The sequence below is a fragment of the Hippopotamus amphibius genome, chromosome 9 (genome assembly GCF_030028045.1).
Source record: "Hippopotamus amphibius kiboko isolate mHipAmp2 chromosome 9, mHipAmp2.hap2, whole genome shotgun sequence".
NCBI lineage: Eukaryota > Metazoa > Chordata > Mammalia > Artiodactyla > Hippopotamidae > Hippopotamus > Hippopotamus amphibius.
Genome location: NC_080194.1, coordinates 143892291 through 143920138, shown reverse-complemented (window position 1 = coordinate 143920138; position 27848 = coordinate 143892291). Strand labels below are relative to the sequence as shown.

Sequence of the window (27848 nt, the reverse complement as noted above, 5' to 3'; positions counted from 1 at the left end):
GCAGACCTCGATGGCAGGCGGTCTGGGGGGTGGGGGACAGAGGAGGGGCGGCCTCCCCCCCCACTCCTCCCCCCCCCCCCCCTCGCCCTGTCCGCTCCCCGGGCTGTGAGGGGGCTGCCCACAGCCGGTCCTGCTGCCCGGGGCCCTCCCTGCCCGCCTCACCCACGGCCCCTGCTCACCACGCGGGGCTCCCTGGGCCGCCCCGCCAAGCCTCGGGGAGAGAGGAGACCCTGAGGGTTCAGACCCGGTCCGGCTCAAGTCCAGATTCTGGCCCCTCCACGGGCAGGACTTGAGGCACGTTCCATAGGGAACCCTCCTGTAGAGCAGAGGTGGTTGGTGGCCCTGATCCCGCGAGGGTGGCTGTGAGAATCGAAAGGTGAAGCATCTCACACCGCGAGAGGCCCCGACAGCACCAGCTGCTGCCGTTTTCCTCCAAGCCCCACCTCAGTGCACACGTGTGTGTGTGTGTGTGTGTGTGTGTGTGTGTGTGAGATTAATGCCTGACTCTCCCCCTGAAGGTCGGTGCCACAGAGGCAAAGATCCCTGCTGCCCAGCACAGCCACAGGCCCCGGGAGGAGCTGAAGAAACACCTGGTGGGTGGGTGGGTGGACGGGTGGGTGGACGGAGAGACGGGTAGAGAAGTGGGTGAATGGGGACGGATGGATTAACCGACGATGAGAGACTCGTGGAACCAGACAGGCAGCTCCACCCTGACGTCCAGCTGAGGTTCCCACGAGGCACACCCGGGACACCCAGCCCACGCCTGACGCAGAGGAACCGCCTCCCCACGGGCACAGACCCGCGCCTTCGCCCGCGCGGTGCAACGCGGGCTGACCTGGGGGCACAGGTGCGTAGACGGGCTGCACAGAGAGTGCGTCTGAGTCTCCCCGGGGACCGCCAGCGCGCTCCCCATCCTGGGCCCATTGCTCAGGCCAGGAAGATGAGGCACAGGTGTCGCCGCGCAGGTGCCGGGGAGGCTGGGGCCCGGGGTGGGGGAGGGGCAGCCCGGCGCCGCGTTTGCGCGGGATGGAGGGTGGGGGCCGGCCGCTCCGTGCAAGGCTCCGTCCCTCAGCCCAGGGCCCCCCCGGACCCTGCCCTCGTCCCCGCCAGGCTGCCCAGCGGCCGGAGCAGGAGGGAGCCGCTGTTCGAGGTTTTGTGAGAAATCCATTTGCTGTTTTCATTGCTTGGGAAGTTATCATCTCGAGGCTGCAGCTTCCTAAGGCGTTGCCATGGAGATGAATTTTCTGTCATAAATAAAAGTATTCTGGGGTCAGGAGATCTCAAGCATAACTAGGACAGATTTTCAGGAGGAAAATGCCAGAATTTTTTAAACACGCGAGACGATGCTGCTTTTTTCCGGAGGGTGTTTCTCATGCTGTTGTGAATTTGGACAGGAGCCCAGCCTCGGAAAGCGGGTCTGTCCCCGCCGCCGCCGCCGTCCCCTCCTCCCCCCACCCCCACTCCACCGGCCCCCCCAGGGCGGCCCCCAGTGACCAGGTGTTGTCCGGGGAGGTCTGGGGGCCCCGGAGATGGCTGGTTCCCAGAGGTCCTCCAGCCACAGGAGGAGCCTGTGGTGTCGCTGTGTGTCCTCAGACAGGTCGCTTTCCCTCTCTGGCCCTAGACCCAGCTGGCCCACCCTGGGGTGAGCACATTCCTCACACCCGCTCCGTGGAGCCGAGCCAGGAGAGGGTGTGACTTCCGAGGAGCCCCCCCGCCCCGACCGGTCTCCACACGGAGCCCGTGGAAGTTAGCTTTAGGGATTTCCTTTGTTCAGGGTCACCGCAGGTCAGTGGCGGAGGAGGTGGGGGAGGAAGGTATGCAGGCCGAGGGGCCCCTGGACGCCACCCAGGCCGACAGGCAGGCCTGGAGCCCGGCCGAGGGCTGTTTGTTTGCCGACCCCCTCCACCCCGGCAAATACCGTAACTAGGTAAACGAAGCCCTCTGCCCCCAGGGCCCCAGCACAGTCCCAGTGATCCCAGAGCTGGGCCGGCTGCCCCTTGAGGCTTTGAGGCCTGGGAGGCCGCAGTTCCGGGTCCCAGGTCTTCCCGAGGTAGCTGCAATCCCAATGCAGCTCTAGGCACTGACAGGCTCCAAAAAAGTGCAGAGGGAGAGGGGGGAGGGGGGAAAGAAGGGGGGGGGGAGGGAGGGGAGGGCCTGCTCTGGCAGGTGGTCCCTTTGCAGTTTGTTCCCCAAGGCTGTGGTCCCAGTCCCCACTTCCCCATTCAAGAGGGTCTACTTCACGTGAGAAAACCTGGCTCGGGAGGCCCTTGACACCCAGGGGGAGGCCCTGAGGAAGCCCTCCTTAACCTGCAAATATTCTGCAAACAGACCCATCACGGTGGGACAGTCCCCCAGGGCTCCCCCCAGGACCAGAGCTGAGGCCCAGAGAGGGGAAGCCTTGCCCAGGGTTAGGCGGCCAGGCCTGGGCCTACCCCCGTCCAGCCTCCCCAGACCTGCTCTCAGCCCCGAGCTCTCTCAAATTCTGACAGTATTTATTCAAGCCCCTCAGTGAAGGCAAAACCAACCTAGAAGGCAGAGCTGCTGGGATGTACACCACCATCTAGGTCCGCTGGGGTGCTTCCACCCCGAGGCCGAACGGGGGCCGTCCTAGGGCAATGACTAGTCATGGAACGTCTCACCAACACTGGACACACAGCCTGGCACCTCCTTTCTCTGCAGGAGGGTCCATCTCCACACGCTTATGCAGCCACCATGGCCACCCTGAGAAAGGTGTGGGGTGCACGCACACTGCTGGGGGAGTTGCAGGGTGTGATGGACCTTTAAACATGTGCTTCCACTTTTAGAAAGCCTCTGCACCCAGGAGCCAGAGCCTGCAGGGAGCAGGGAGGATGGCCACACAGGGACCTGACAGACAGCGGTCTCAGCCAGGTGGACTCCTGGGAGGCCAGCAAAAATCATGGTTTTGAAGACTATTTAGTAACCTGGAGAGGTGCTCTTCTCATGAGCAGAGAGAAAACACAGATAGAAGTACACACAGGGAGTATTCAAGGGAAACTAGAGGTGAATGGAAATGAAAACACACACACCAAAACTTTGGAGATGCAGCTAATGCAGTGCTTAGAGGGAAATTTATAACCACAGACCCTCTGTTACAGAAAAAAAAGAGAGATCTCAAATCAATAACTTCATCTTCCATTTTAAGAAATTGGAACAATAGCAAAATCAACTCAAAACAAGCAGAGGAATGAAATAATCAAGATTAGAGGGGAAACAAACATTGAGGTTATTAACAGAGCCACAAATTGTTTCTTTGGAAAGATCAACAAAATTGATGAAACTTCAGCTACACTAACCAAGAAAAAAGAAGACTTAAATTACTAAAATCAGAAACCAAAAAAGGGAACATTACTACTAACCTTACAGAAATAAAAAGAATTATAAGGGAAGACTCTAGACAATTGTGTGCTAAGAATTAGATAACCTAGATGAAAGGGAAAATTCCCAGAAACATACAAACTACTGAAACTGACTCAAAAAGAAATGACTCCAAGAAAAACGAAGGTCTATAACAAGCAAAGAGATTGAATTTGTGATCAAAAACCTCCTACAAGAGAAGGCCAGGACCAGATGGATTCGCTGGTAAATTCTACCAAATATTTTTAAAAAGAATTAACACCAATGCTTCACAAACTCTTCCAAAAAATATGAGAGGAAGGAACTCACTCTCATAGAATCATTATTTTTATATGTTGATACCAAAACCAAAGACATTACAAAAAAACACAAACCTCTATCTATATGTATAGACGTAAAAACCTTCAACAAAATATTAGCAAACCAAATCCAACAACACATAAAAATAATGATTATACCCCATGACCAGGTGGATTTATCCCAGGAATGCAAGTCTGGTTCAACATTCCAAAAGTCAGTCAATGTTTTGTGTACACACACACATATATGTATATATATATGCACTATATTAACAGGATAAAGAAAAAAACATGATCATCTCAACTGATGTGGAAACAGCTTCACCCAGAAAAAATCTAACACCCCTTCATGATAAACACGCAGCAGACTAGAAACAGAAGGGAACTTCCTCCCCCTGGGTGGAGCCCACGGCTGGCACCACATCTAATGGAGAAAAATGTAAAACTCTCCCCCCAAGATCATGAGCAGGACAGCGATGTCTGCTCCCCCCACAGCGCCTCGCCGTATCAGAGGTTCTCGCCAGGGAGATTAAACGAGAAAAAGAAATAAAACACATCCCAGATTGGGAAGAAAGTAGTCAGTCAGCTACTCCTATCAGAAGGTGACACGACCTTGTACACAGAAAATGCCAAGACCCACGCAAACAGTAGCGCTAAAACCGCGGCAGCAAGACTGCAGGATCGATACGTAAAAACCAGCCGTATATCCCTCACTCCGCACCAGCGACGAACACTCCCAAAATTAAGAAAGCAGCTCCACCAACAGCACTGCCAAAGAGAGAGGGCCTGTGTGAGGTCACTGCCCTCCCTCTCCGACACCTCGGGGGGCAGCCACAGCCCACCCCTTCGTGTCTAACACTCGGGGTTTGGCTTTCCCACCCATCCATTTCCGGAGGAGGTCTGGGTGGGTGAGCCAGGCTCCTGATTGCAGCTGCGCCGGGGGGACAGGGCCGAGAGCCGTGGAAAGCAGAGGGAGGGACGGCGGCTCTGGGGTCAGGGAGAGCTCGCGGCCCCGCGGCGCTGAGCGGAGGCTCCGGCTCCGGCTCCGGCTCCAGGTGGGCTCCGGCTCCAGGTGGCAGCGCCCCTCGGGAGCACAGGTCCCGGCCAGCCTGCAGCCGCCTCTCTCTCCGGAAATGCGGCTGCAGGGAAGGCCCACAGCCTCTCACAGAGCATCCACGGACACCTGGGGATGCCCACCCACCTCCCTGAGGGCCTGCAGGGCGGAGCTCGGACTGCGAAGGACCCTGGGGGCAGCGAGATGGGAAGAAAGGCCAGCACCCCCCGTGCCTGCGCCCAGACAGCCCCAGGAGAGGCCCGCCCTCGAGACAGCCAGGGAAGGCGCCCGCACCCCGCGCGCCACAGGGGGACGCCCAGCCGGCCCGCGCACGGCCCGCGCGCCCAGCGTCGCGGAGGTGCAGCAGGGAGAGCCGGACGGGCTCCGAGCCAGCCTCCCTGCCGGGGCCTCCGTGCGGCCTCCACACCCCGCAGAGGGCACGGCCGCTGCAGCCTGGATGTGCTGAGAGGGAGGCCCGACTGCCAGGCGGGAGCTGGGGGCCTCCCTGCTGCACGCTCTGGGTTCCCTGTCCCCGGAAGAGCAGGATGAGGGCCCGGGGTCCCCAGCCGAGGGCGACGGGGCTGGCGCTGGACCCCTTGGGAGCGTATCCGGCAGCGGCTCTGCTGCCAAGCCTGGGGCCTCCGTGTGTCCCCCGCCCGGAGAAGAGTTTCCGTGTGTCTGTCCACCCTGCACGCCACAGCCACAAGGGGCCTTCCAGGCAGGGCAGCGCCTGGGGGAGCCCCGAGGTGGCCGGCCCTGCAGAGGCGGGGTGCTTCCCCACCAGGGGCCTCGGCAGGCGCGCGGAGGGACGGTGTCTGGTGCGCAGTCCTCCCGGGACGGCCGCCCCCCGATCGGCAGGCCGGGGGCCAGACGGTGAACACACCACATTTTTGGCAGCTGAAGGGCCGGCTGGAACAGTCACTGCTTTATTCTGCAGAAGCCACGGGCCTTGCATCCCAGGGCCCCGCAGGGGGTGGGGGCGGATTCCGGCCACGGGGGCGAGGGGCGCCTCGGCGTGGTGGCCAGCTGCCGCCCCTGCTGACACCCCCCAGGCCAGGCTGGGTCCTGGCCTCCACCCCAGGGGTGACTGGGGCTCCCCCCTCAGAGGAGCCGTGTCCAGGGCCCCAGGGACAGGGGGCGGGCTCTGAGCAAGCAGCCTGCTGCCCCCCGGAGACCCCGGAGAGACTCAGACCCCAGCCCTGCCTCCCAGGGTCCCAGGCTGGTGAGGAGACAGACCCGGGAAGGAGCCGTGAGCAGAGCAGGTGGCCCCGACCTCTGGAGGGAGCTCGATGGCCCTGTCACCTGCTCTGCAGGCCCTGCTCAGGTGACGCCGTCTCACAGCCTCGCAGCCGGGGGGCGAGGAGGGAGCTTCTCAACCCCCCCCCCCCTTTAGGGAAGGCACCAGGAGGGGGCACAGGGGGCCAAGGGTCAGCCGGTTCCAGGGTTTCACGCCAGCCTGAGGACCACCTGGTCCCTTGCTCCTGCCGTGTTGGGGGCCCCTGGCTCCTTCCGGAGGGTCTACTCTGGGCCAAGCCCTTAGAGTCACCACAGAGACCAGCACAGCTGTCCAACTAAGAGCAGGGAAGTGACATGCCAAGGTCACAGGGTGAGACGCCCAAGGTCACATGGCAAGGTCGCCCAAGATCCCATGGTGAGACACCTGAGGTCACACGACCAGGGGGTCCTGGGCAGGGAAGAGCCCAGCAGAGCCATGTTCCCACACGCCACCCCCAGCTGCCCCTCACAAGGGTCCGGGAAGGGCCCGAGGACAGACCTCTTGACAAGCAGCCGCCCCAGCCCGGGCAGGCTCACCGCACTCCCTCTGCTCTCCTGGCCGGGCTCCCCAGAAGGCTGTCTGTCCACCGAGCCCCAGGAGCGCTGGCTCCTTCACCCCGGCCGCCCCGCCCGGTCCGAGCCCCAAAGCTCAGCTGCAATTCGTACACCATGGGATGAACACAGCCGGCGAGGCCAGGGTCGGGGGTCGTGAGGCCAGCAGAGAGCAGAGGGCAGGCCGGGGGCACTTCCCAGCCAGGCAGGGCCCAAGGCCCACCCCAGGTTTCGAACTTCATTCTCAGAGAGGGGTGGGGGTGGGGCAGGACAGGATGCCACGTGTGTTTGGAGGGCACACGAGAAAGTGCGGGCGACAGTCGGCCAGGGAGGGTCTGGGACGCGCCCCAGGGCTGTGGAGGCCCAGCCCGGCACTCGTGGTCTTGCCGGGACTGCCCTGTGCCCACCGCACCCCCCGGTTCACCATCTCAGCCCCACACGTCCATCCCCCGGCTTCCTGCCCACCTCCGCGGAGGCCCCAGCAGCGGGCCTGCAGGAGCTCCGTGCACCCACGCATGCCCAGCCCAGGCAGGCGCCCCTGAGGGGCCCCCCAGACGCAGCCCATCTCCACCCACTTCACCATCTCACCCCTGGACTCCCCTCCAACAAGCCTTCTGCCCCCTGGCCCTTTCCAGGTTCTGCTTTGGCGGCCCAAGCACCCCACTGTGTAGCCACATCTTTGAGAGGCACGCTGAGGCATTCCTTAGGGGAACCTGTCCTCCCCACTGTCCAGTGCTTCCGGTGTAGCTCCACCCACAACAGACATGGGACAAAGGAGCCAAGCCAGCCGCGGGGCCACCTGAACCCCTCAGTGGTTGACAGTGGGCAGGTGGGCTTGCCCGGGACTCCCAGGAGTCCTGGGACTGGACAGGCGCCAGGCAGATGCCAGCGCTGAGGCCACAGGGCTTGCTCCCATCACCTGGGAACGGCGAGCTGGCCCAAGACCCTCAGCGCTGTGTGCCGCGGTGACAGCCCCCCACTGACGTCCTCCAGCACCGCCGTCGGACCCCCCTCCCGGAGCATCTCTCCTCCCCAAGAGCGCGTCAGGCTTCTCTGCGCGATCACTTTAACGGACAGACCACCAGACGGCTTTGCGCAAAGAAAGAAAAGCTGAGCAGTGTTCGCGGCATCTCACGGGACATAAACACACGGATCACGTTTATACATCGGACACTGGACATGTATCCACAGCACAGCATCAAGCATGGCACAGCCCCGCGACACCCGGCAGCAGGCACCCCTCACGGCGCCTGCCCAGGGGACGCTCCCCCGTGGGGAGCCAGGGGCCACGCCCCCTTCACCCACCCACCCCCCACGCCCCCGCTGAAAAGCGTCACGCTGCAGCCAAGACCACATCCTGCAGACGCGCTGAAGATGTTCCTTTGCAGAATTTCCGTGAATAGGTGAACCCCGGGACGCCTGCTGTCACTGGAGATGACCCCACGGCGACACAGGGATCCTGCCGGTCATGAGCGCCCGGGGGCGACGAGGACAGGAGCAGCAGGCTGCAGGCCACACTGGTCGCGTGCACACACCACGGCCAACACGCTCTGTGGGGTCGACTCTTCCTCATCCACTGGCGTCAGACGGGGTGCACGTCCCAGTCTCCGCGAAGCCACACGCACCAGCAGGACAGCTCCTCTGGCCCCTTCCCGTAGGTTCCAGAATCCCAAGGGCAGGCCTGGCGGCACCAGCCAACCCAGGACGCCGTGATCTCCCAGTCATTACCCGGGAGCTCCAGCACGCAGGCCAAGGGCCACGTGACAGACAGGTTGTGGACTCGGCTTTGCAACTAGAAAAATGTGGCCACAAATGCTTTTCACGTGTATGCGTTTTGTTGGTGGGTGTTTTTTTTTTTTCCTTTTGGTTCCAAAAAAAAAAAAAACATTGCAGGCTCTCAGGTATATAAAACTGGTAATATTAGACAAAAATACAAACTTCACCTTTACAAAAAAACAAAATAAAAAAAACAACACACACACAATTTCTGTTGAATACACGTAAAGCGTAACATCTTACCAAAAATAAACAGTTTAGGTTCTGTCCAAACACTGGTGGCAGCAGCAAGGAGCAATCTCAGGCAGCCACTCGGGAGGGCCTCGTCCCCAGGCCTGGCCGTGGCAGGCGGGAGGGACTCGGGGCAGGAGGCTTGAGGACGGCATGTGATTGGTTCACGCAGTTCTCTCGAAATGGTTTAAGTTAAAAAGCGAATAAAATGGGGCAAGGAAGAAACACGTAAAGCCAGAAACATTTAGGAAATGATGCATAAGTGGGTATACCATGTTTATTTTAATACATCTCATTCGTTTGCATCCTGCTAGGAAAGGTACCGTCCCACTGTTCTGACTGTTACAGCAGCCTGGTGTTATCGGTGTAAATGTCATCCAAGAGATAATTAAAAAAAAAAAAAACAAAAAAAAAAACGCTAGGCAAAGAGTAAAAAGGAAAGCTTAATAATCACTTTATGGTGTAAAAAAAAATCCACTTAAGGCTCTCAGGAAGGTTTCTGTATAGACTTAAACACTACAGCAAAGAGATGCAGTTTCCGAGACATTCCTGGCTCCTGCGTGCCCCTGCAGAGCCCGGCAGCATCCGATCGCAGCCTTCAGAAAGCAGGCTCTGTGTTCTTGGCAAAAGCACCTGTGACCACCCTGGACAGAGATCCAGTCTGCGAGACGTCTGTCACGTCCATCCCTCGGGGCGTCCCTCCATTCCGGCAACTGTTTAGATATTTTTGTGAGTGAGTTTTGTTTGTCATGTTTCGTGGTTTTGTTTGCTCTCTCTTTTTTTTTTTTTTTGACAAGGAAGCTTCTTATTGTTCCACCGAATGCTACAATACTTGCTCTGATGTCACATAAACAACGTATACTGTCTCTTTGTTCTCCAGAGTGTGCATGGAGACAGTTTTCACGGAGGAGAACAAAGACCACGCTGGCAATAAGCACCGTACATAGGAGGTTCAGGAATGTAACACGCCATGTACATCCGTGTCCCGGGAGAGGGCTGCTGGCTGATCCTCACCTCACGTCTGCAGGCAGAGGGGAGAGACAGACTCTGAGAGGCCACGAGCACACACCACTGCATGACGGCAACCACGTGAAACATGTAAGCCAATCAGGGGTGTGCACACACACACGCTCAAGCACACACACGCACACACACACCTCGTGGCAAGTTGCAGGATTTAAAGCTTTTGTTAAATTTTCCAAATCAGATATGCCTCATCACCCTTTCTGTAACATCCTGACCAGAACTGGGACTAGGCTCTTGGGATCTCATAGAACACAGCTTCGGAGCAAGTCCCATTCTCCCACTGTACAGATGAGGAAAACTGAGGCCCAGAAAAGTTCTTATGCCTTTCTCCTCACCTTCTTCTTTCTTCCAGCCTACAGCTTGATGTGATTTCTGGAGCTTCTGCAGCCATCTTGGACCATGAGGCAACCCTGAGGATGGATGCCACCACCAAGACAGAGCAGTCTCTGTGACCAGGCAGAGATGCACTGAGCTGAGCTAAGAGCAGCTCTCCCCCACCCTACATCGCCTGACTGTTGCTCATCTCAACACTTGTACCACCACATGCCCACAGCCTGAACGCTAGCAGGAACGACTGCCTCTCCCTTTGAGGTCTCGGTCATCAGCTGGCCCATGGAGGCAAAGCCTAGTGGTCGTAGAGTTGGAAGCACAGGCAGGTACAAAGCCCTGGGGACCCCAAAGCCAAGGCTGAGCAGTCGTTTTGGGGCTGCTTCAGGATCCATCCACGTGGACCTTTCCTCCCCAGAGGATCCTCCTGAAAGGACCTGACCTGCGGGCCTCAGAAGCTCCCAACCTGGCAGCATTCTGCAGTCAGGCATCATTCAGCCTGAGCCCGGTCTCCCGCGTACCTGTCTCCAAGAATTCCTCTCACCACTATTTGTTTTGGAGGCCACGGGCTCCCACATGCCCAGAAGCAAGGACCAGGCTCTCCAGAGCCAGACAGGCCAACACTACGGACCAGGAAGACTTAAAATTGCCTCCTCCAAAACTGTGGTTGTCCACATCCACTTTCTCCTGGGAAGCCCCTCTAAGAGACCACCTTTCCCAGGCCCCCTTACAGCAGAGGGGTGGCCAATGAGATCAAAGCAAAAGTCACTGGGTCCTTTCCCCACCATATTCTTTCTTCCAACCTGGAGCGTAACATGATTTCTGGAGCTTTGGCAGCCATTTTGTGCCATGAGGCAACTCTGAGGCTGGACACCACCAGTCCTAGAAAGAAGTGGGTCTGTGACAACACCTCGAGACGGCCATACACGCTCTGGTCTCCCTACCTTATCTCAACCCTTGTTTCTGGAATGTTATTAGCAGCCAAACATGATTTCCAGTACAGTGGCCAACAGCCCTATATATTTACAAAGCACTCTCAGACAGGATCTACTCATCCTTCAATAATCCTCACCTGTAACCCCTCTAAGCCTCAGTTTTTTCATCTGTCAAAGGGGGTGGGTAACCTGTCCGAGGTGATCCCAGCGCGTAAACGTCAGAGCTACCCCACTGCTGCTCAGGGAACCCAGATCACTCCGCTCCCATGAAGCCTTTGCCTCCCCAATCCGCGAGGACCAAAGCCAGAGCAGGGGCCCCGGAGCAGGAAGGAGCCGCGGGCCAGGTGTCCCGAGCGGTGGGAGGGGAGGGGTCGGAGACAGGAGTGCGGAGACCCGCAGCCCAGCCAGACAGCGGAAGCTCGTGGACGGATCAAGGCCAATCAGGGCGCGTCCTCGCCTTCGGCGTGATTCGCCAAGTGATCAGTCGCTGTGCCTCCCGCCCCAGGACTGCAGCGCGGCCGGCGGCCGGCTCCTACCTGGTTGGCCGCGTTAGGTGGGTTTTAACCTTTTCCTTTTCCGTTTTTTACCTGACTCCCTACGCCTTCCTGTTGACAGAAGGGCAGGGGTGAGTGGGCCTAAGGGAGGGCTGTGGGGTGGAAACTGAAGCAATAAATACCTGGGGTGTTTGTCTTTCTGTACAACAGCCCGATGGCGCTGGCACGAGACACTTCCTGGTCCCCTCGAGCTGGCCCGACGCCGCGGGAACAACGCCGCGGGAACAACGCCGGGCCGCTCTGGGCAACGTCTGCCCGGGGGAGGCGGGGACCCTGACTGGCAACGCTGCGGCCAACACCCCCTGCCCGCCGGGGCCGGGCCCTTCCTCGGCCACCTCTCAGCCGCCCGCCCCGCCCGGCGGCCCAACCTCCCTCCCTCCAGCCACTCGGCCGCCTCCCAGCGACGCCCACGGGGGCGGCGGGCCCAGCGGGTCCCGGGCTGCGAGGGCCGCCCGGCAAACGCCCACGGCCCCGGCCCCGGCCCCCAGCCCCGCGCCCCTCCCCCAGCCCACGGCACGTGCTGCAGCAGCCGGGCTGCGGGCCTCCCTCCCCCCGCACGACGGCCGCGCCCTCGGGGCGCCCCTTACCCGCCTCCTCCTCCCGGTGGTCGGCGCTGGGGCCGGCGCTGGTGCACGCGCACTCCAGGTGCTCCTCCAGCCGCACCTGCACCTCTTTCAACTTTGGCTTCTTCCTGACGTACTCCACCTTGGCCACCTGCCGAGACAGCAGCCCTGCCGTGGACACACAGCACGCGGCCCTGGGAGCAGGGACGTGCGGGCCCCCCCCCGGGCTGGGAGCAGCTCGGCCTCTGACCTCCTCCCAGGGGGAAAAGCAAGGGCACCTGCGAGTGTGGTTTTTTTGTGTGTGGGGTTTTTTTGTTTTTTGTTTTAATATTTATGTCTTTATTTGGCTGCACTGGGTCTTAGTTGCGGCAGGCGGGCTCCTGGTTGCAGCATGCACGTGGGATCGAATTCTCTGACCAGGGATCCACTCCAGGCCCCCTGCATGGAGGGCGCGGAGTCTCAGCCACTGGACCACAGGGAAGCCCCCGGTCCTGTTTTAACTTTAAACCCAAAGGGCTCGTGCACGCCGGGAGAAGGCCTGAAGGGATGCACCTAAGGCGGGAGCTCTAGGTGGGGAAAGGGGTGTGCGTCCACGTTTCAGGGACGCCGGGGCCACGTGCACCTGACGATCAGCAGCCGAGGAGCGGGGCTGTGGCGCCTGGTCGTGGCCTGAGCGTCACCCTCCCTCCTGTCCCCCCCGAGGCCACGGAGCAGCGCGCGGGCCTGAGGGCGCAGACGGAGGCTGTCGGCCTGGAGGCAGACTCTGGCCTGTCACAGACTCCAGACGAGGACCGCTCGGCCCCCTGACGTGGGCTGGGCCCAGCCCTGCAGGCTTGCCCGGGTCCCAGTTCCCCGAACAGCCCTCAGAGACACCGACTCCACCCCTCGCTGTTCCCCTGGGGAGACAGGCGGGAAGGGAGCAGAGCCCGCCCAGCGTCCACCCTGGGCACACGGAGGCCCCGAGGAAGCCTGGTTCATGGCCCAGGGCTGGCCAGGGGCCTGTCCAGAGCCCGGGGGCCAGAAGCCGTGGGACCCCCGGGCAGTGGGGTTGGCTCTGCAGCCTGGTGACCAGGCGGTGCACCCCACACGCGAGCTGGCCGGGAGGCCTGTCCAGACCCGGCGCGGCCACTTGGCTACATCTTCCCGGCACCCCCCTTAGTTTCCTCTCCTGGGCAGGTATGAAAAGCCGGGCCCCCCGGCAGAGGGGTGGGCTTGCCACCCACCAGACAGACCAGCTGTGGGACCAGGGCACAGGCCAGCCGCCTCGCCCCCGCGGGCCCCTTGGTGAAGGGCACACGACACTGGCTGCTCGAGTCTTTAGAGAAAAATCTTGTTTTTCTCATCAAAGCAAAACAAACGGGGTTACGGCTGCACCTGCTTCTGGGGATGTAAGGGCTCCGGGCCGCTCCCCCACCTCTGTCTGGCCAGGAAATGGCTACATTTTTTCCTCTAAGAACACGCCGTGAATATTAAATTCTCAGAAGTGTCCTGTACAATAGCCAAGGCCACAGATCAAGAGGCTGACATCCTTTGGACCCCGAGCCAGCGCCCTGGCCCCCACACCCGTGCTGGGGCCCCACACCCCTGCGTTCCTTAACCATTGTCTGTCTTGGGAGCTTGGGCTGCACCTGAAACCTGACATTCAGATTCCCTGCTACAGAGTGGCCGTGTCCTGAACACCCCACCTGCGTGCTCCGGGAGCAGACCCACCCGAGTACACCATCCAGCAATGCTGTCGCCCTTCGGAGCAGGGCCTTGAGCTCCTGCCGCCCCCCAGCCCCCCAGCCCGGCTACTGTGAGGCAGAACGCTCCCAGGAGGGCCGGGGAGAGCCATGCCCTCCAGGGGACCCCTTCCCAGGTTATCCAGAGTATCATCCAGAACAAACACCAGCATCTGCTGAACGCCGCGTGCCAGGCCTACAACACGCACAGCTACCCCGAGAGGGCACACCGTGGCCCATTTCACAGATGGGGAAACCGAGGCAGAACAGACAGGCCTTGTTTCACCGGAAGGACGCCTGGACTTGGAAGCAGCAGAGGCTGTGAGCTCACCCCTCAGCCGGGGGACGTCCCGAGTCTGTCGGGTGCTGGGGCCTCGCTGCTCCGGGCCCAGTGTTCCCCGGTGCCCCCGCCCTGACCCCCCGAGTCCACTCAGAACTGAGCCCCACTCCCAGGGTCATGGCAGACACACCTCGGCCTGCTCACAGGCAGGCGGTGGGGAGCCCTTCTCCAGGCCCCGCTCAGAGGCCACAGCGGCACAGGGACAGTGACCCCAGCTCCAGGGCCGGAGGCCAATGGGGCAGGGCCCCGAAGGCACACCCACCTCCCGAGGTGCTGGCCTCCCTGACCCGCTAGGGCTCCCCCTGGGCACACACAGGGCATCCCTACCCACCGGGAGGAGGGACTCAGGGGCCCTTTACCTGAGACTCACACGGCCAGAGCCACGGCCTTCCCCTCAAAGCCCCACACGGGCTCCACGAACAGCGATGCCTGGCGGGGCCCCAGCTGAGACCTGCCACCCGGAGCCCCCAGCCCAGCACTGGGTGGAGGCCCCTCCTGCGCATCCCGGGTGCACACACCAGACCACCTTCCAGAAGCCTGAGGCCCAGCAAAGCACAGCTGCAGCCAGACCACCCTGGACACGGCCACAGAGCTGGGTCCGGGCTTCTAGGGGCCCGGCCCAAGGGCTGCCCTGAAACCAAGGGCAGCCCCAAACTTCCAACACGTGAGAGGCTGGAGGCGCGCCCCGCGGCGGGGAGACGGCTGCTCAGAACTGCTCCTTCACCTGCCCCACTGCCAGCCTATCCCACACGGACACGGGCGGCCTGGACACCCCCAGAACCTGCCAGCCACACCCAGCTCCGTCCTGCCCCGGCGCCCGAGGCTTGGGTCTTGGGGGACGGGGTCTAGGTGTCCCACGGCGGGGCAGACACCAAGCACGGACCGCACGGAGCAGGGTGCGGGGAAGCTGGTCCCCAGACACCCTGCCCACCTGGCAACGCTGGGGGGACGGCAGGGGTGCCAGGGCCCAGATCCAGATGCCACCCCGAGGGCAGGCCCCGGAGGTCAAAGGCCACCAGTGAGCTGTGGGCACAAACGCCGCAGGCTGCCCTGCATGGAGGTCACGCTTGGGGGCTGGGGGGCGGGCCACGGACCCCTGCACGTCCTAAGCCACGGGGCCTGGGGGCCGCCTTCCGCCGAGGGCACCCTGCACAGTTCAGCCACCTGGGCCTCGGCAGGGTAACCACGCCCCGCCTCACCCCTCTCTCCCTTTAGTGGGGGGCCTCTGGCTGAGAACGACCAGGGGTGCGTCGACCCGCCGACCCCCGGCGCCCACGACGCCGGGCCCGCCTGCGGTTCCTAGGGGCCTCTCCCTGCTCGCTTCAGCCCCGAACGGAGTGGGAGCGGTTCCTGGCCAGGCTGGGGGGCCACGCCAGCCTCCACAATGGGCCTCTTGTTCCCACCGACCTCTGTCTCCTCTCTGCCAGAACCCCCCGTGTCTGGGGCCGGATGTGCTCCTGCCCGTCTTCTGATGGGTGGGCAGGGAGGGGATGCCTTCCCTGAAGAAGGAGACGGAGGAAGGGGCCTGGGTCTGCGGAGGGCGTGGCACCGGACGTGGAGCCAGGCCGTCTGGACCCCGGCCGCAGGACGGAGCCCCCCGCGCAGACGGAGGCCCGTCGGGGGAGCCCCGGGCCGGCTCCCCCACCAGCCCTGAGCCGGTCGGGCCTGAGCCCGGGCAGCGACGGGCCCGCCATCCTCACCCACGGCGCCGCCCGGACCCCCGAGACGCTCTGGACACCCGCCCACCCTCAGGGTGGGGCGGGGAGGGAGGTGGGGTCACTGCGCATCCCAGGGCTGGCCGCTCCCTGGTCCTCGGGCCACGGGAAGCGGGAGGGAGAGCAGTGGCGGATCCCCCAGGGCTGGAGCCTGCGGGCAAGAGCCGCACTCCGTCTCCACGCGCCTACCCCTCCAGCCCCCCTTCTCATGCCCCAGGACGGCCCCAGAGCCCACACGCAGGACAATCTATTCTAGGGCCCCACGCCCAAGAGAAAGACCTCCGCTCCCCGGATTCCTGGGGCTCATGAGACCCCTCCGACACGCCACACGCGAGGACCCCCAGACCCAAGGAGGCAGAGGCTGGCTGGCCGGCTCGGCAGCCGCGGCTACGGCAGCGGGGACGCCCGGGCGGGGCGGCGAGGCCTCAGTTTCCTCCCCTGACGGGGGAAGCGGCAGCAGCAGGGACGAGAGGGACGCAGTGCTGGGCGGGGGGGCCCCGCCACCCAGAGCCGGGAGGCCTGAGGCGGGAGCCGGCGCCCCGGGCAGGCGCTCTCAGGGCAGCCCGGCCCCGAGGGGAGTGTCCGCCTGAGCCCACGGGGCAGCAGCCCCTGGAATCTGCTTACTCAACACCCAAAGCACGCAGAGGACCAAGTCCCCAGGGTCACGTCAAGTCCCAGTTACGGGTCTAACGTGCGTCCCGTGTGCCAGCTACAGGGGCGCTAACCCCGCACCTCACTCCGGGGCCGCGGCCGACGCGCCGGGCTGGACTCACTGACGCGCAGGGGATCTGAAAGAATCCCTAGTGAAGAAATGAGTCCTACGGCCGCCCCAGAACCCAGGCCCTCGTTCCAGGAACAACGGGTCCCCCCCCACTCCGGAGGCCCCGCTGAGAGGCGGCAGGGCCGTGCCGCTCGGAAGGTGCCACGTCCACACCCCCAGCGTCGTGCAGGACCATCACCCACCCACAGCCAGCTCCCTGGGGGGCAGCCCCTCCTCTAGCCAGGGACCTGCCACCCCCACCCCGAACTCTCCAGCCTCAGCCACACTTCAGAGAAGCCAGGTGACAGCCTAGAAACCTCCCCTCCACCCCTGCCCTTTTGAAAACAGAAAGACTGACACCCAAAAGCAGAGACACTCACCTCCAAATAGCAAGACCAGTGCCCCCTTGGGAGTTTCACAGCCCCAGAGACCGAGTCCCAGTGCTTCAGACCCATCGCACAGAAGAGGCACGTGCGGCCAGAGGAGAGCAAGCCCAGCCCGAGAAAGGCTTCCAGCCATTAGGCCAGAAGCCAGATCCCAATCTGGCTGCCCAGTGACCCGAGAAAGCAGAATTTTCCCCCAGGACTCAGCGGAGGAGCCCCCAGACGTGTCACCTGCACCTGAGCCTTCTGTATGTCCCCCGTGCTGCCCTTAGAGGTCATCGTGGCCAGCCCTCTGCCTGGGAGAGGGCTTCATGGCAAGCATTGGCCATGTACTGGCTCCAGGGGCCCCAGGTGGGCGGGAAAGACATCCAACCCAAGCCACGGGGCCTGTGGGTCTCCCGGCAGAGCACACCTTCCTGCAACAGGGGAGGGGCCGGCTCCCAGGACCTCAGCACCCCCAAGAAGGACCCTTCTGGCTAGCACTCCATTGACACATAAGTCCAGTGGAACGGGGGCACCCTCCCAGATTTCACACGGGGACGGAGACAGAGACCCAGCATGGCAGGCAGCACGCCTGGCCCCGCGGCCGGAGGTCTGAGCCGCGGGGGATGTCAGCCTCCCCGCCGGCCTGGCCCCACCCCAGCGCTCCCTTCCCGTCTCCAGTGGGGAAAGGCTCTGAGGGGACCCCCAGCCCCCTCACCACGCACCACAGCCCCCGCCGAAGTGCCTGCGAGGCCTCTCCAGGGCCTGCGGGAAGACGCCAGGCAGCTGCCAGATAAGTGAGTGGAGACCCCGCAGGACCATTAGCGAGGCAAACCACCGCGACGTGAGATCCACAGCTGTCTCCCACGATCAGCCAGGACCCAAGCCTGGCTCCACCCCCGGGCCTCAGTGTGCCTGTCAAAGAAACGGGAGCATCCTCCAGCCCAGCAGCGCGCCTGGCTGCCCAGCCGAGTGGGGCTGCCCCTGGGGCCGGGGGACGTGCCGGGCTCACCTTGACGCTCCGGTGGTGGACGCGGGACGGCTGGCACCTGACGCTGCTGGTGTTGCAGCAGCCGGTACAGCGCTTCACCTCCACGCACGGGGGCCAGATCAGGAAGTTGGCAGACGTGGGGTCCACCTGGCTCCGAGGTATCTCATAAATGACCGTCCTGGTCTTGCAGACTGCAGGGATGGCTTCCTCTGCAGAGGCAAGCGTCTGGTGAATGTTCTGGAAGCCCCAGGGCTGCGGCAGCTCCCAGTGGCCCAGGCAGGAGCACCCCCGTGGGCCACGGCTTCCTCCAACGGGACATGTCACACAGCCCCCCGTCCAGCAGAGGCAGGGAGACCCCGGCCCCCAACAGGTGCACCTGACTGGCCCAAAGATAAGCAGGGGCTTGAGGACTGGGAGGGGAGACCCCAGGAAGGCAGCTGCAGGGAGCACCCCCTGGGGGCGGAGAGCTGGAAATCCCCCCAACATCCCAGGGACGCACACAACCCCTGCAGCCAGCACGGAGCAGGGACCACCGCCTTCACCCCAGTGCCGGGGGAGTGGGGGTGGGGCGTGGGGGTGCCGCCCACCTGCCCTGCCTCCTGAGGGCCCCGCCTCCCGCAAGCGCATCCTCAGCGGCCTCCAGGGATGAGCCACCAAGTCAAGAGGGCTGGGTGCCGGGGGCCTGGCCACCCCAGCGGGGGAAGAGGCTCTGCTCACAGCACCAGCCCCGCGCGGGCCGGCAGGAGGGGCCTGGGGAGCCCGGCCAGGGGGAGCCAGAGCGTGGAGCCAGGGACAGAGGCCTCCAGTCCAGCCCCGGTCCTGCCCACGGGCACTCCCTCTGTCTGGAGCAGGACAAGCCTCCGGCGAGGACCGCGCAGCCCTGCCGGAAGGCCCAGCCTGGCAGACTCAGAATACAGGTGCACAGTGGCAAACGTCACCTGCGGAGGGCCCGCTGGCCTCACCTGGAGACCTTCACCAACACGCCGCGCCCAGAGGCAGAAGCTATAAAATCCATGTTCCCACAGGGGATAAAGCTCAGCGGGGGGCGGGGGGGGAGTCACACGCCCAAGGCCACACGGGGGAGGGGCGGCAGCCGGGGACCCGGGGGGGGGGGGGGGGGGGCAAAGCACGGTGGTCGCACACCCCCAACGGCGCCCCTGGGGCAAGATGTCCCCTCAAGGCTGAGCCTGGGGCCCCGGGAGACCCCCCGCCAGCTGGTCCCTCCTGAACAGGCCAGGCAGGCCCGGGGATGCCCTGTCAGAGGGGACAGACCCTGCGTGGGGGCCGGGGGGCCAGGCCTGAGTGGGGGGGGCCCAGCCCAGCCGTCCCCACCGCTCTGCGGCACAGCTGGGAGCACGCTGCGCTCCCCGTTACGGACGGGAAATTAAACACAACCCGTCTTCCAGGGAGGCTGCCTCCAGCGCAGGCCCCGACAAGACCGGGCACTTCAGGAATTTATGACAGCTCCCCGCTCCTGGAAACTCGCGGCCCAGGCCAGGCCTGCAGCGAGGAGCAGGCGAGGAGCAGGCGGGCTGGGGCCGGGAGGGAGGGGCGTGGGGGCCCTGAGCAGGCTGCGCCTTTGTTTTGCGGAGGAGAGAGGGACGGATCCCCTGAGGCCATGACTGGGGGGCTTGGCGGAGAGGGCAGGCCCCAGAGCCCCTCCCGCGGCCCCCACCCACCCAGTAGCCCTGGGGCTCACCGATGCTTCTCTTCCTCCGGATGGGCACAGGCCGCTTCTCCGCGGCATGCTTGGCGCCACGGCCCCCGTGGGCTCTCAGGCTGGTCTCCAGAGGCTCCTCGGCCCCTGCAGGTAGAAAGAGGAGGTGGCGACCAGCCGCCCACACCGGGGCACCGGGGGCCTGACCCGCAGCACAGCCCACAGGCCAGCCCCACCCTCCCCTCCCCAGACTGGAGGGGGTCCCTGTGCGCCCACAAGGGGGGCTTCCAGACGTGCACAGAATCAGACTCCCCACGCCAAAACTGTCCCATCCGCCCCTACACAGCCGACACAACGTCCCCGACACACAGCCCCCCAGCCGCACCTCACCGCGAAGCCACAGGCCAGCGCGGCCGGCCTGCCCCGCGCCTCCCCCCACAAGGAAGCCGGGCGAGGCCTGAACCAGGTAAGGAGGCACCTGAGGCCAGCCCTCCCTGCCCAGGAGACCAGAGCCAACAGGCCTGCTGCTCCCGGCCGGACAGGGCACCTTGGACAGCGGACTGGACCGAGGGCCGGCACAGGCTGCTGCCGAGACGCGTCCACTACACGCACCTCCCGCCGCTGCCGCCCTCACTAAACCGACCCTCGATGCGCGTCCTGGCCTTCGAGGGGCATCGGAAGCATAGGCCAGAGGGGGGCCTCAGCCAGACCCCACTAGTCCCTGAGCGTAGCCCACTGTGAGGGAGGACACGAGAACCGGGAGTCAGGCGTCCGGGCGCCTGGTGGGGGGACACAGCTTTCAGGAAGCAAAGCGTTTTGCCATCCAAGTATCTGAGACCCACAGAGCAGTGGCCCCAGAGCCAAGGTCACAACTGGGCCTAGTCCCCCAGACTGGCGACGGTCCCTCGGGACACACACCACCACCCTCTCAGACCACAGACAGGGGCTGCGAGGGACCCAGTCCTGCACCTGCCACCTGGCCTGACGCAGCCCAAGGACACCGCCTGCACCTGGAGGCAGTGGGCCACACCTGGCCTCCCCACCCTGGCCCTCACTCCCTGGGGGGGCCTCCCACGTCTCCCCTCCACCACTGCCTCCACCAGAGGTAAGCGGGGGGGATGAGCCCTGAGAAGACACGCCCCTACAGCCAGCAGCTGCAGGAAAACCCTCCCCGAGAAGCTCCAATGCTGTCCCGGCCACCAGTCCAGACCAGAGGCCTCCTCCTCAGTGCCTGGCCCGTCTAGGCCTCGGTGACTGTCCACACACCCACAAGTCTGGAACCTGCGCTCATTGGAAATGAAGCACAAACACGGCAAACGTGGTGGGAATGCCGGCGTCCAGGAGAACCCAGCTCTTCTCTCAAAATGACTCAATGTTCCACTGCCACTAATTTTTTTTGAGACCCAAAATAAGATCAGAACAGAACTACTCATGCAATAAGAATTTCCCATCAACCAACTGTTACAAGAAGCATTTTTTCACAAAAAAGTGACATTATGAGTCATGTCCTGGTGGTGGCCATCTTGCCATCGCCAAACCCAGGAGCAGCTGGTCCATCCTGAGCTTCTAAGAGAAGTCGGAACGGCAGCAACCCAAGCTGCACCCCCACGCCTCACTCCAGCCAGGTGGCAGCCACGTCCCATGGTGTCGTGGCGCCGTGCACACAGTAGGTGCCGCCACCTCTTCACCCCCGGAGGAAAGCGAGGCTCGAGACGCGGAAGGACAAGCAAGGCCAACGGCCGGCAGGAGACCCCAGGGGCCCGCGTCCAGACCCAGACCGCCTCCTGCCCAGGCCTCTCACCCCTATACGGGCAGAGAAGACACAGCCTCCCGGTCCATCAACCGTCCTGAAACCTGAACCAGGGACTCAATCTCAGACAAAAGTAGAAAGACAAGCTCATCCACTGCCTGATGGAGACGGGTGGTCCGGAAACCCAGCTTGGACCCACCGATGGGGAGGCAGGCCTCTGATTTACGTGGGTCGAGATGCAACCAGCGGGGACTCCCGAGAGAAGGCCGCACGTGAGTCACGCCCTAAAACTGCTCTCAGGACAGTTAATCAACTGGTTTTCCCTTTTGTCTTTTACGCACAGATGTCCGAAGGATGGGGAGCCGTCCTCCAGCCACCAGTCCCGCAGGAGAGTCAATGGCCGAGATGGGACGTTTATGTGTCGCTTACTCAATGACCACGGGCGCGGGGCCAGGCTGCCCAGAGAACGAAGCTCCCAGCTCCCGCCCGGGCGCACCCGACACACAGGCCGCACACTCCACGCTGCGGGTCATTAACAGACCCCATGCTGGTCTCTCCACCCAAAGGCCACGCGTGAAGACCACCCGCCCGGTCTCCGTGCCGCCTGCAGCCCGCAGGCGCGGGCCCTGGAAGCCACCTCCCGGGCCCCCGGGGCTCACCTGTGGCCTGGGGACAAGGCCCGCCCCCGGGAGGAGGCCGCGCCCCCACCTGTCAATCACGAAGCCCGCCCACTCGGGGGAGGAGCCGCTCGGTGAAAGCCGCTTCTTTCCTGCTTCCTGGGCTTCAGCCAGGAAGAGCCCCCTTGGAGACACAAAGAAGTGGGAGGACACCCGGGATGAGGGGTCTTCTCCGCACCCAGCCCCCCCCCCCCCTCACCGATCCCGGACGGACCTCGCGCTGGACCTGGTGGCGAGTCCTGGGCCCGGAGGGCAACTAAATCCTCAAAGAAATGCCCCGACAGCTGCTTCCCACCCTCCCGAGCAGCCGGATCCCTTTCTCCTCTTCACTTCGGGCGGAAACAGACGCTGGGGGAGAGACACACACCCACCCCGCCAAACACGATGCAGAAGCAGCCAGCTCAGGTCAGAGCTTCCATGTCTGTGAAAGGGAGACCGACCAGGACGAGGGAGACCCATTTGCGGTTTGTGTCACAAAGGGCGCCTGAGGGGCAGGGCTTCTGAGCAAGGGAGACCCTGGGGCCCCTCCGTTGTTCTCACCCCAAAGTTTCCCAGGCACTGGGAGTCCCACTCGCAGACCCCAGATCGTAGGACGGGGGGGGCTGTCCACTCGCCACTCCCTGGCGCAAGAGGGAGCCGGGCTCCCGGGGGCTTTTATAAGGGGGCAGTTTGAAACCTGTCCGGAGAACCGGCTGGTGCACCCTTGCTTTTTCTGTTTGGACCCTCCAAGGAGACCGCGGACCCAGAGGCCCCGAGGTCAGGAATGCTATCGGCATGACCCCAGAGCTGCAATGCTAAACGCATTCATGGGTGGGGGGCGGGGGCAGGCGGGGCTGCAGAAACCAGAATAAGAATGGTCCCAGCAGAAAGTGAATGGTCCATTTCCCAGCGGCATCCCAAAGCCGGTCCTGCAAAGAGGCCCAGCCTTTCCCAGGCCTGCTTCTGCCAGCCAGGAAAAAAAAAAAAAAAAGAAAACGTTTCTGGGAGTCCGTCTCCCCACTTTCCCAAATCCATCCGGGAGCAGCAGAAGGCAGGCAAGTGTTTTCCTCGGCTACCCAAAGCCAAATCCCTCTCCCCAGGATTACACATCAAGGAACCAGATCAAAATCCACCCCCCCCAACTCTGATCTCCAAGTGAAATTCTACCCCCTTCCTGATAAGGACCAGCCAAAGGATTTCCTGGGTCAAGAAACGACAGAAACCGTCGCCTTTGCTAGAAAATGGTTTTGGCATGAAATGAAAATAGTTCAGGCCTCTCCACCACCATAATTAGGTACAAATTTCCAAATGACTAGACCATGTGATTTTACTTAATTCCCCCACGGCCCCCCTTTTTCAGAGTAGTTTGCAGCAAGAGAAAAATCTTCATTTCACTTGCAACTCTCCCAGCCAACTCCTGCTGACTTTAGTTGCTCCATCTGACAAGTTCATTTGGGACTTCTCTGCATCCAGTCAATAGTAAGTTTTCCGATATGAGTATCTCCCTAGCTAACTCACAGTGGAGTTCCTGCCACAAAAATGTGGGCCAGAATCCTTGTCCTCTAGCAAGGGCCCTCCTCTGGTCCACACCCCTGCGCAGCCACCAAACATCACCCAGCTCCCAGCACAGCCCACCTAGGTCCCTTCACCACCTGTGCCCACTTGGGGCCAGTCCAACTCTGCAGCGGACACTCCAGAGCTTCAGAGGTCCACTTGATGAAGAAACTTGTTTTCTAAAGTGGCCCAGCTCCAGAGTCTGAGGGGGAGCCCCAAAACAGTCCCCAAACAGCAGATGTGTCTGAGGCGCGCCTTCTTACTGGCTCATGAAAACAGAAAGACAGGGGCCTCCTACAACCACAAAGCCCTGAGGCAGGAGCCGGGCAAGTTCGCAGTGATGACAAAGGGGCCCTGCGGGGGGGGGGGGGGGGGGGGGGCCGCCCAGGTCCAGGGCTCTGCGCCCGTGGCCTGGGCTGGCTCCCCGTGCTCCTCCTGGCCCGACGGCAGGTCCCGGGCCGCACACCTGGCCGGGGCGCCGGCGCCCTCTACGCGGCTGAACTTTCTGTGACACACTCGGCGTTTTCCTTAAATGCAAAAACAATCCCTGGGCGAGCGAGCAGCCCTCGGCCACCGCCGGGAGAGAAAGTGGTGATTGGAAGAGAAACTCCTGACTCATCCGCCTGAGCTTTTATGGCCCGGGATTGGATTCTGACCTTTCGGTGCGCTGCTGCGCGGCGCCCGGCCCGGCCCGGCCCGGCCCGGCCCGGCCCGAACGCGGGAGGCGGCGCGGGGCGCACACACCGCCGGCCCGCCCGCGCCCTCCCCGCGCCGAGGGAAGGGGCGCGATTTACCTACGGAGTCTATCTCCAGGAGTCGCTGGAGGTCCCGGATGCTGTGGATCTGACTGTGCGCCAGCCTCTCAATGACCTCGCGGGGGATCTCGGCTTCCTGCAAGCAGAGCGACACGGTCAGCGCCTGCGGCCGCCCGGCGCGCCCGGTCCCCGGCCCGAGGCTGCCCCGCCCCGGCCCGCGCGGGCGCCTCGCACGCAGGCCGCCCGACCCCCAGCCCGGGCCCTGGAGCCTGAGGTCGGGGCTGGGGGCGGGCGAGACCCCTAATTCTCCGTCCCCACCCATGTCTGCTCTTTGCAAAAAGAAAACGCTCCCCACCTTTAAATTAAAAAAAAGAAAAAAAGAAAAAAAAAAAACACCACTCCAGCCGCTCCACCCTGGGGTGTCAGTTACAGGAGGTCTGGGGGCAGCGAGGGGCCCAGGGAGCTGCTGATCTAACAGTGAAATCGACATCTAGGAAGATCAAGTTGAAATGCGTCACGGATCGGCGACGAAAGTCACGGCAGCCCTAACACTTTAATCTACCCTGGGGCTTAAATTTCACACCCGGAATCCCGGGCCGAACCTGCGGGGGAGAGGGTCTCTCGTCTGCAAACACGCGCGCGCACACACACTCACACACTCGCCCCACCCCGGGCTCCGGCCCAGCCGCGGCCCTAGCGCCGACTAAGACGCCCCAAATCCAGCCGCGGCCGGGAGGGGCTGCCAGGGAATGTAAGGGTTAAGCATCTACCGCCCGCCGCTCCCGGTGCCAGCCCAGACCTCCCCCACCACTCGGCCTCCCCCCCCCCAACACCTTCCTGATTTTTAAAGGGAGTCGGGGGTCGCTGGGGGGGGGGTCTCAAGCGCTAAGTTCCCACGACGGGGTGCAGAAATCATTCATCACAAACAGAGCTCCCGGGGATTCGGAATTCGAGACTGGGGGGCGGGGGTGGCGACGCGGCCGGTGGGAGGGCGAGGGCGCCTGGCCCGGCCCCGGCTCGCCTCGCTCAGCCACCTGTAAGCAGGCCCCGGGCGGGCGGGACTGCGCCGGCCCAGCCGCCCCTCCGGGCATGGGGACCTGGACGCCGGGTCTCAGGCTCCGCGCTGCCCACCCTGCCCGCCGGGGGCTCCCGCCGCAACCGCCCCTACCTGCCTGTCGGCGGCTTCCCTCCCCTCCCCGGCTCCGCTGGCACACACACACACACACACACACACACACACACACACACACACCCCCTTCCGCGCTCCCCGCACCCCGATGCAGCACTGCCCGCCGCGCCCCGGGTTTCCCTCCTCGGAGAGGAGCCCGCGCCCCCCGAAGTTTCTCCCCACTCGCCCACCCAGCCGCCACTCCGTCCCTCCATGGCAGAGCGACGCAACACGCTGGAAACTCACCAGACACACTTAGGCATGGCAGAAAATAGGACCCAGTTGGGAAAATTTAAAAACCGACCACCCTGGCAGAGATCAGAACGCGCCCTGCAGCGCCCCAGAGCCCGGAGCCCTCGGACGGCGGGCGGCTGCAGGGGGTGTGCGCAGGGGGAGTCGGAGGGAGGACGGGGCGCGGGGGTGGCACCCACCTCGGCCAGGGCACTGGCGAGGTATCCGCAGCCGAGGAGCAGCAGACAAGCCCAGGTCCTCATCGCGTCCCGAGGCGCTGGCGGCTCGGCGGGGAGGCGAGGCCGCGGGGCGGGCGCTCCAGCCGGACTCCTGTGGCGGCGAGAGTCAGTACCATCCCTCAGGGAGCGCGGCCCGGAGGAGGGCGGCGCGGAGAGCCGGGAGCCGACGGAGCGCGCCAGGCGCGAGCAGCGAGTGCGGAGAGGCAGGCAGCGCCAGCGAGCAGGAGGAGGAGGAGCAGGGAGTGCGCGCCCGCCGCGCCCGCCGCGCCGGGAGCCTCCTGGGCCGCCGGGGAGGGGGTGGGGACGGAAGGGGCGGAGGGCGGGGGCTGGGCCTCTTCCTTGGTGCGTTCCCGGCGCTGGCCGCCGCCGCGCTCGCTCCCCGGCGCTGGCTCTAGGCGCGACCAGGCCGGTAATTCCGCATATTTGAGGGCGTCAGCCCCGAGAGGGACCCCGGCGCGAGGCTGGAGCCGCTGCCGCCGCACCACCCATCACCTGTCTGGACGCCCGGCCAGGCCCGGCTCGGGCCCGCGCTCTCCCTGCGGGCGGCGGGCGGCCCCGCGCGCCCACCGCCGGCCCCGCGCTCGCCTCCGGCCTCCTCCGACCGCCGCCGCCCGGCCGGGCACGGCGCGGCCCAGCACGGCGCGGCCCGGCGGCCTGCGTGCGCCCCTCCGCGGCGCGCCCTCGGCTCCGGCGCCGCGCTCCGCCCTCCGCCGGCCCGAGCCGGGCAGCGCCCGCGGCCGCGCCGCCTGGCAGCCGCCGCCCGCCCGGGGCCTGGCCGCGCGGGCCTGAGGGCGGGCGCAGGGCCGAGCCGCCGCCGCCGCCGCTGCCGGCAGGGGAGGAGGAGGCGGAGGAGGCGCGGGCAGGCCCGGCTCGCCGGAGTTGTGCGGGCTCCGCGGGGCGCGCGTGTGGAGCCGGCCGGCGGCGGGGAGGGGGTTATAGCGCCGCCGCCGCGCCCCTCCCCCGCCCCCTCCCCCTCGCCTCCCCCGGGTTCCGGGCCCCGGACCCGCACCTCGGAAGCGCGCGGGGGCCGCACGGGCCGGGCAGGGCCCGGCCGCCGCCGCCGCCGCCGCCGCCGCCGCCGCAGTGAGCACACACACGCGCTCGCGCAGGCAGGAAGAGCCATCAAGGCCCCGTGCCCGGCCCCGAGCGCAGCCGCCGGCCGGGGCTCCCCGCGTGCCCCTCCCTCGGGCTCGCCCACCCTCCCGTGCCAGCTGCGATCCTGCAGCACCGGCCGGGGAGGGGAGGAGGCCGCCGCAGAAGCGCCGCCGTCGCCGGCGCGCCTCTCCTGGGCCCCAGCGGCAGCAGAGGGCAGCGCCCAGAGCTGCGACGCCAAAAAGGGCAAGAGCAGCCGGCCCCCGCCCCCCGCCGCGGCGCGCCGGCCTCTTTCCGCGGTCCGGACCGCGGGCCCCGGCCTCCCCCTCTCCATAAAAGGAGGGGGAGTGCGTCTCCGGAGAGAGGAGGGGCGGGCTCAGGGCGCGTCGGGGGCGCTCACCTGGCGGCCGCCACGCGCCCCCGCCCGGAATGCGGTGCTCGGGGCGCCTGACTGAGGGACCGCCACCCACATCCCGGGAGGGCAGCGCGCCCAGGTCGGAGGAGGGGGCGGCAGCGCGCCTCGTCCCCGCCCCGGGACCCCGAGCCCTCCGAGACCCCGCTCCCTCGTGGAACGCCGGGCGGCAGCCTGAGCCGGGAACTCGAGGGGTGGGGGGGAGAAAAAGGCGAGAGCCGCTCGTGAGGCACCCGCGAGTCTGAACCTCCCGCTGGGCGTCCGCTGGGCGCACTGAGCGCCACCTCCGGCCGCGCCGCCGCACCGAGCCACGCGGGGCCGCGACGCCAGGGAGGCCGAGGCCTGAACGCGGCCGCAGGGCCCCCCACCCCCCCTCCACCAAGGGCCATGCGCCGGGCTCGGTGCTGCCTGTCTAAACAGTGCGAATCGCACCCCGGCGGCGGGTCCCTCGAGGGGGCGGACGAGCCCCGGTTTC

General features: G+C 64.3%; 1 protein-coding gene across 9 annotated transcripts; it reads right to left on the bottom strand.

The window, feature by feature from the left end:
• Positions 1–74: 74 nt before the first annotated feature.
• Positions 75–27153, bottom strand: PDGFA (platelet derived growth factor subunit A). 9 transcript variants are annotated; one of them, XM_057750912.1, is made up of 8 exons: positions 25831–26339; positions 24271–24367; positions 19559–19663; positions 17881–18068; positions 11992–12118; positions 11527–11655; positions 9924–9998; positions 8806–9583 (listed from the first exon to the last, which is right to left on the bottom strand). In XM_057750912.1, exons 1-8 carry the CDS (start codon positions 25891–25893, stop codon positions 9573–9575), a joined length of 795 nt encoding a protein of 264 aa, XP_057606895.1. In that variant the 5' UTR covers positions 25894–26339; the 3' UTR covers positions 8806–9572. The 9 variants fall into 9 exon arrangements, with proteins under 9 accessions (XP_057606893.1, XP_057606894.1, XP_057606891.1 ...); XM_057750913.1 differs by lacking the exon at positions 9924–9998 and having other exon boundaries at positions 25831–26335; XM_057750914.1 differs by lacking the exon at positions 11527–11655 and having other exon boundaries at positions 25831–26335.
• Positions 27154–27848: the final 695 nt, after the last annotated feature.

What these genes read in the sequence shown, in the direction of transcription:
- PDGFA (XM_057750908.1), bottom strand. Translation starts at nt 25,893, where the DNA reads ATGAGGACCTGGGCTTGTCTGCTGCTCCTCGGCTGCGGATACCTCGCC. An exon ending in TCGCCAGTGCCCTGGCCGAG is followed by an intron (nt 24,368 to 25,830) that starts GTGGGTGCCACC and finishes CTCTGCTTGCAG; the next exon opens with GAAGCCGAGATCCCCCGCGA. An exon ending in CCTGGAGATAGACTCCGTAG is followed by an intron (nt 19,664 to 24,270) that starts GTAAATCGCGCC and finishes TTCTACCTGCAG; the next exon opens with GGGCCGAGGAGCCTCTGGAG.